Raw genomic sequence first — 8,780 nt, forward strand, 5'->3', positions numbered from 1 at the left:
TAAGATTTATAATGTCTAAATCTAAAGGTTTTTTAAATAATTCGAATTTTATCAAAATCTAACATTATTTTCATGTGTCAAATACTTTAGAATTATTTAAGCTATGTTAACGTAATTCGTATTGTAGTGTAACAAGAAATAATATTTTATATCCCAACGATAATAAACTTACCATTTTATTCAGGGTGTCCACAAATTTAAACTAATCAAATAAGAAATTTAAGTGGCTCTAACTTGATTAATTTAAATACAACCCCATATTTTTTAGCTTACCAGGAAATGCAATTTTTAATTACCTATCGAATGGTACTAGGATGTTTATAACTAAGTTTTTGCCTTTTTACAAAATACACCAAATAATGGTTCTGTACACCATTTGCTGTTTTTTTTATTAAAAGGTTAAATAACATATCAACAATAACATAAAACAAAGGCAAATTATTTATAACAAATGTTAGAAATGTTGACCGTCAATTTCCAACACTTGTAAATTCCGGGGTCCGTATAGCGAAACCTGCACTAAAACACCCAATGCACAAGACCAAGGGAGGGAACTAATCGGTGTCGCCATCTATCGCTCGTGTTAAAAATTAAGGATTTACTAATATAGCTATTAAAGGGCAGCACCCATATCATTTAAGGGTATGAAAAATAGATAACAACCTATTCTCAGACCTACTGAATATACATATAAAATTTCATCAAAATTGGCCAAGCCGTTTCGGAGGAGTATGGTAACAAAAACTGTGACACGAGAATTTTATATATATAGATTCGGTTCATTGGCTTTTATTACTAAATTATATAAACAATATAACATTAAATACCTTTGGAATGGCATAGAAAGAAAAACTCCGCAAATTTAATTTGTTTAAAGCATAATTTTTGTAAAATTAGATGATGGACTTAAACCATGTTGAGAGACAAATTCAATTGATAATTTGAATATTGTCGTCGAGAATAACTGTGAAACCTACTCGACGCCTTCGTCTTGTCATCGAAATTTTTCTTCCCCAGGTTAAGAATTTGTGCAATTATTTTGAGTGACATGTTGGAAGAGGCAGAAAATCGTAAACCATATTTACCCGTTCTTTGTAAAAGCTCTTCCACGATAAGCGAGATTTCCAGCGGGAGACGTCTGCTAAAAATAATCCCACAATTGACAATGTTCCACAAATTGTTACGATAAAGCATGCCACTCAAATACGTCTGGAGATTATAACAAAATTCAATGCATTTCCAGTTTTTTCCCGTTTATTTAACTGGTGACCCAATTGGCGTTTATTTATCTTCCATTGCTTGATCCTTTGTAGCCATTGGAGATCCATTCTGGATAATGTAATTGGATGGAAGAATAATTATTCCATCCAATTACCAATTATTGGCAAGTTTCATTTAGAAAAAGTATTTTTCAAAACTTCTAAATTTAAAATTTATTTGCAGCTTACGTATTTGTGTACGTCTCAGCATTTTCTCAAAATCAATGGCTCAACTAGCGTTGTTCGTTACGAATGTACAAATAAAGCTGAAATGCTTGTATACCCAGAACATGTGATGTTTATTTTGCTAGCGACATTTTTCATGTGTAAAGTTGTGTATTTCAGCAGCATGTAATAAGCCAATGCAAACCCGAAGGTACACATTTGCTAACGGCAGGAAATATTTTAATAAGAACTGTCTTTACGTGAACTTCCTATTTGCTCCCTCAGTACATTGTGGAAGGTTGGATGGTTGGAGATTTGCTGCCTCCTTTTTCATTAGTTTCCTAATGGTTTCACTACATATTCAGCCAGCTTACACAGTTGAGTTAATCCTTAATAGTTTAGTGGGATTAGAGATTCTTCGGCATGTATTGGCAACAGATCGGTTTTGAGCTTAGCTGAGAGCAAAGAAGAATTGTCGAGTTACGTGAAAGTTATTCTATTGAAATCCTGACAAAGCATCTGGATCCAACAGAATGGAGCACTTAAACATTTTGCTAGACTTCAGATCGACAATCTCAAACGAAAACTGTCTCTAGGGGTTAGTAGCCTGAAAACGGATATAGACCAATGCAGGCCAATAGATAGATTTTTCATTCCTGGATTGATTTCGGTTTGAGACTTTTCTTTTTTCCACATTTGTCTCAAACCATTTATTTGCCTGTTGTTGTTGCCAACTACAATCCTTTTTTCGGCTTACATTATTACGCCCTGTATTGTAGTTACATGCTCAGGCATGTGAAACAATACGCATTCCAGAATGAAGAGATCGTAATTATGGACCCAACGTGAGGATTATAAATTCAGTTTAACTAGCACTGTATTACAGCTGTTCTTTAGGGGACAATTTATGTTTCAGACGTCAAGATTTATATATTCCAACAGCAGCAGCATCGGTGAAGAGCTGCTGTGTTGGTACGATGACAGGACGATAAATATTCATAAAATAATACAAAAGCTTTTTAAGGAAAGAGTTATTTATGGCCTCACTATTTCTCAAGCGGAAACGCAATATTCGGGTTTTCGGAAACTTTCTGGAAAAATGTAAATCGCATCTGCTAAGGTCTACCAATTCGGTACACTAAAAGACACCTTGCTTAAACATTAATAATTTCTCAGAATAAGCTTCAATTAGTGTTTGGTAATGTAAGATCTTAAGCAATTTTTTCAATTGATGAAATATTGATCTTTGCAGATAATTATGTTCTGCAATTTAAGTAGCAAGTTAAACACTGAAAACGCAAAATGCAAATTTGATGCTTTCGTATGTAAAATTATGAAAATCCTTGAAAAAATTAATCACTTAAAAATAGGGAAAAGTTCCGCCATCCTGTATGGAGGTTTTATCAAAATAGTTCCTATAAACCTAATAAAATTGAAAATGGATGAAAAAAATGTTGACAAAACTATGAAATGATACTTATAAGTCTGGTAATAAAATAATCGTCCGTTGAAAAAACACTATCCTGATCAAAATGGTCATTTTCCAACTCGTTCCAAAGTGCGACCGAACTCATAATGCTGCCAGTTATGGGTTTCAGGCTGCTTAACTTAAGCTAAATTCACGTTGCTTTTCTAATTGGTTAATTCCGAACCTGGCAGCATAAAATTCGCGGTTCTGTGGCTCTCTTTGCATTCTTGATGTCTCATAATTTAGGTGCTGAGCTAAAATTTTTCGAATTTATTAACGAGATTTTGCTTTTACTGCCAATGGAATATTTTACGCGTTTGAGGCGCTTGCAGGTTTCAGCTTTAGAAATTTCGACCATAATCTTGAAATATTATTTTCAATATTCGAAGTTCTGAAGGAACATAAAAAGATGTTGCAGACAAATTTTAATTTTGATATTTATTTATTCACGCTTGAAATGAAATCAACTAATTTGAAAGAATAATATTTTCCTTTCTTGCCTTTTCCGGATATTTCTACACTTTACATTTTTTTTTATTTGTCCCAAAAATTCAGTTTAAGCAAACATTTTTAAATGACCGTTAATAATAATCCAAACTACATCCAATGACCAAAGAAAGCTCTTTTTAAAAGATTTGAAAGAAACCACAAAAACACAGTACTTACCTACATGAAATCTTGTCTGGGGTCAGAATTATTACAAAAAATACTTACTTTCCCACAAAAGCACCAATTTTTAAATAAAGCTTTTGAAAATTTGTGGGAAAAAGATAGTGTCAACTGATGTGCAAACTTTACTTGGTACTTTTTGCATTCGAATATAACAAACCAGTGCAATTTCCTGCCTTAATAATCCGCGGAACTTTTCAAAGCAATAAAACAAAATTGTTAAAATTTTATCTAATGAAAGATGTGCTGGGCAAAAACGTGTCACGAGCAAAATAATGGTATTGAAATAAAATGAAAGTTTAACCAAACGAAGGGCAGCCGGAAACAAATTAAATTTCTGGTTAAACTTTAATGTCCTTTCCATAGCGAAAAGTAGAAAGCCGATGTAGCGAAAAATTCGATCAAATTTTATAAATACGTTATAAGTCAAGTTAAAAAATTCTGAGGATATTCGGAAATATACTTAAACTATTTCAGAAGTTTTGATTGTTTGCCATAAGAGGCGACCGATTACTAAAAATCCTTAACAAAATATGCTCTCTACCTATATGCGAGTAAAGTTCTTACCTTACTGTCAGCTTTAGGAACAGCGTCAGCACACACAAAGTCTCCAGAAAAAATATCGTTACTGCATATGCACTGAAAAGGAAAAAAATATACAAAGTAAGTCTGCCGTAGTTTTTGTTGGAGAAATGCTGGGAAAGTAGCATAAAGACCATTATTTTTGCCCTTTTAACATTCCGGACTAAGTACTTCGAAAAACTTTGTCTAAGCTCTTTCATTTACTCGACGAGAGGTAACGAAAGGCATATTAAAAGGGTTATGGAAAGAACTTTTCCCAAGTTTCCCACTTTCAACATAATGCCGAGGCATTTTGGTTTTTAGAAACGTCTAACATGCTTGAACTTTCTTAATTAAATCAACAGAAGTAGAAATTTTAAAAAGTCAATATATGCGCGCATTTCAGATCTTTTTAGCATCATTTTCTACATAACTTATAGCTCTTATCGGAGGAATTAATTTAAAGCTCGATATGAAAAATGGGCCAACCTCTCAATTTAGATGTAAAAGCATGTGCGTCGTCCAATTTTCATATGAATTCATCCTCAGTAGGGAATAAAGGTCGTCTTTCGAACCGAATGAATAGTAGTCTTGGGGTGGAAAATGGCTGACGCTAGTAATCCCTTTTACAATTCCCGCTTGTATTTGCTAGCAAATAAGTGGATTGTTGCAAAACTGAGCATGCTTTTGTTAAGCAAGCAAGGCAAATTTCAATGCTTCAAAAATCCCGTAAGATTTTATATTTTGAGATCAATCAATATTTATATTTCTAATATAAATATTCTATTCTTCATAAGAACAAGATATAACTTATAAATTGTTCTTATAGAGAAATGAAACGGAGCTGCAATCGCCAACAATTTATTATAATTTTTTTAAACCGTTAGGGGATAGTCATTATTTCTTTGGAGTTCTCAACCACTCCCTGCTTGAAAAAAAAATGTATTCTTTTACTTAAAGTTTTTCTCAAAATGTTTGTCATTTAGCAAAATAAGTATCTATTAATTTCGAAGAAATTAGTACGAACATATACGACGATTCAGAACGACAACAGGTAACTATCTTTTGATCAATCTATATTTTTGCGAGCTCTAAAATAAACGTTATTATTAATATTATTTCCATAATTATTATTCAGTTAAAAATGTCCCATTATTGTTAATGAAAACACAATTATCTTTAATGAATAAACAAAATTTGTACTGAGAATATAGTACTTATAGTATATACTAATATATATAGCTAATATCTAATCTAATCTAATGTAACAAAGGCAAAGAAAAGTGTGGAAATGTACTCCAAAATAACTCAATTTTCACGACAATATGCCACATACAAATTAAGTAACCGAATGGGAAATTGTTGTCCACAAACGACATGAAAAGATAATGGAATGTTTATAAAAATGTATTATACAATAATCAATAAGAGTAGTTTCTGATTTTTAATATTCGATTAATTATTTCGCTATCTTTGCTAAAGCTGTTAAGCAATTTTCTTTAAGGGTTTATGTTCTTTTCTTCAATAAATAAAATGTGTAATTTCTTAGTTGAATCTATATTACTTAAAGCTATCACTGTGTTGTAAAATACGTCTACAATTTCCATCATCAGATTAAAAATTTAATTCTCCAAAATGTATAGTTTTTAGACGATGGTTCCTATCATGTAAAAAATGTATGCGTCAACATGTAACTAAAAACTGAAGTCTTGTTTCTTGTTATCTTGTAACACTTGTGTTTTGTGGCTGCGATCTAATTTTTTTAAGTACCTATTTCAAACAATTTTTCATATTTTTCATAAGCCAGCTTTATTTAATAGATAGCCAGATAAGAGCATGTTTTAATTTGTCCCCATGATAAGGAACTTGCGTTGCATGCAAATCAGAACGACAAAGTGACTAAATAAAAGTGTATAGCAATGGTAGTCTATGGTCGAAACATACAAAAACCATTTTGTTTATGCATTTCAAACGGAGTCATAAAACACTTCCAAACTGAAATCTAGGTCCTATTCAAATGGCACAAAATGCACGAAGTACATGGGAAAATCAAGTCAAACAACGCGTGAAAATTGCATACGGTAACAAGAATTCATTATTTAGACCAATGAGATAGGACATGCTTTATAAAACCCATCTGTTAAGCGTTTTGCAACTTGCCCGTAAATTATTGTACTCAAATGTGTTTGCAGATAATTTACGGACTATGTATGGCAGCAACAAAGCAATTGAGTAATTAATTTAACAATTTTAGAAACAGATAGTTGAATATATATTTTGTCCCATTGTTAAAATATATTTTAAACGGCCCAATGACTTGAAATTAACACTAAGAAATGTAATTTTAAAAGCCAATAAATATTTGCCTTAACCGTTTTCTTGCTAATGGCCGAGAGCTACGAATTTCCGTGTATAAACGGATTTAAAAGTGTTTACATATTTACTAAATCTTGAGAGAGAGTCCAATTAAAAAATTAATTCAAAGTGATTAACATAATTTACCCAACAGTGAATACAAATTTAAATTTTATTTACTGCTCCCGACCTCGTTATGAATACTGAAAATCCTCAGAAGGCTCTCACTCTGAGCAATAAATTGTATATAAATCCCTACAGATTTCTTCGTTCGCGATAACAGTCTGATTTATCCAACAATTTCGATATATCAACAATAGATACGTTGAATATCGATTAGACGCCTAAAAAGGAGACCTCGTTTTTCTTTTTCACAGATATCTTCGGATGGTGATTCTCATAAATAATTGGAAATATTAGATGGGAATAGAAAACCTTTGCGAGGCCATAAATATTTTAGACTCGGGGATTTATTTAGGTTTTATGTCCGCCTCATCTTTATTTACTACGTCTTTGCTACCTGTACTCGGAACTCTTTGCTGCCTATCCATTGAGCAATTTTTGATTCCACGAATTGAATGTAAAAATACTTCTTTTACGTGTTTAGCAAGAGCTGATTTATGATAAAGCACTCTAAAGATGACTAAATGTATGGGAAATTATTATTAATTTTCTTAGAACATGCACATAAAATTATTTTAGAGCTTGTGTGAGAAACTGCTGGGGATTAGAGATGGATCGAATTCATGTCTCGGATTAAAATTATAAATTAAATCAAATATTATTATTAATTATAAATGCAATCGACAAAATACTGAGAAAACGAAGAGAGATTTAAAAGGTTCAAAATGAGATTACGCACAGATATATAAGCAAAAACAGCAAGCAAAATAATCGTAAAAAATCATATCATTATATATTGAGGAGCCAACAAGCATATGTTAAATGCAAATTTAAACAGCCATAAACTAACCAATTAGCTAAAAATTAAATTTTCAAACAAGGTAGAAACTGAATAACGATTAAACTTTCCGTTTGATCTCGATCTCTAATTACGTACAGATTTTAATATTGGCTCTTAAGAAGCCCCAGACCGTTTTTGAACCTATTAGCTTTGGTTGAGCCTGAAATGAACACTCTTGAAGTCCGTACTTTATTTATCTCATGTATTTTTCATAGAAATATGTACTTACTTATAAAATATAAATTATCAACTCCTCCAAGAAAATTCTTTCGAAGCATTATTCGAATTTTAGAAGCAACAATTCTAATAATGTGAAGTATTTATATAAACTTTGGCTATTATCCTATTCTCCTATAGATAAAACACCGGTAATGTCAAGATTGCCTAATAAACTCAGGGGCATTCAAGTTAGCACCTCCGGCTTAAAAATAAAAAATAAAATCCGATCCTGACAAAATTGATTTTATTGACGAATATTTAGCAAACTTCACTAACACGGTCAGCGATAAATAATAAATAATTGGTAATTCGTACCTATGTAATTTGTACAAATTTTAAACATCTTAAATCGAAGAATCATCAATCTTCATCCCTTTGTTCCATTTGAGGGCAAAAAATTGCCATTTCCCTCGTTTCTTTCTTTAAACGAAAGAAAGCTATCACTCGAGATTATCTAAAACACTTTCAGACCAGACACATGTGCTCTCCACTTCTACTTTTGTTTTATTAAAGTCTTAAAAGGAAAAAGTATCGTGTGTGTCCAGGGCAGGTTTCCGGATAGAAAACGTGTACATTTTATAGGAAAGAAAATTACTTCCTGTTTAAAGGCTTTTAAAGGATTTATGGGTTTTGTGTGTTGCATTCTCCTAGAATTTATAGTACAGAATGTTTCGAATAGTTTCTACACTTACAGTTGATGTTTATTGCTGATTTAAATTCCAATTTAACTCAGCAAAATCATCTATATGTCCATTTTCTAATTGTGTTACTTATTAAACCCCTGTAATAATTTTTAATATAAATTATCCCAAATCAAAATTAATTCCTGGGTTTCAGTCATTTATTGTCTCTATTTTTCAATTAAAATACGTTTCGGTGTATTTTTCCACCATCTTCAGTTTTTCTAAAATAACAGATAGTTAAACAAAATTTTCATTAATTTAAAGAACAATCACAGTTCGTCAACAGCCTCATCATATCACACATTAAAATACACCACAATTGCGATACTTTAAAACATTCTAAAATTACATTTAGGAATGTTTTCCGGGCTTTGAAGCCGTGGTCTATCGGAATTTCTTCCTGACGTTTCGTCCACAACTGCGGTGGACATTTTCAA

General features: G+C 31.8%; 1 protein-coding gene across 1 annotated transcript in view; it reads right to left on the reverse strand.

Annotated features, from left to right (window-relative positions):
- Positions 1-8,780, reverse strand: part of LOC125502494 — a 127,214-nt gene that overhangs the window by 9,154 nt on the left and 109,280 nt on the right. The window contains exon 4 of the mRNA XM_048660716.1: positions 4,129-4,200. Coding sequence (XP_048516673.1) covers positions 4,129-4,200 — 72 coding nt within the window. The remainder of the gene's footprint in view (positions 1-4,128; positions 4,201-8,780) is intronic.

Source organism: Dendroctonus ponderosae, unplaced genomic scaffold (assembly GCF_020466585.1).
Source record: "Dendroctonus ponderosae isolate FM_Combo_2020 unplaced genomic scaffold, Dpon_F_20191213v2 Dpon_F_20191213_1, whole genome shotgun sequence".
NCBI classification, from domain to species: Eukaryota; Metazoa; Arthropoda; class Insecta; order Coleoptera; family Curculionidae; genus Dendroctonus; species Dendroctonus ponderosae.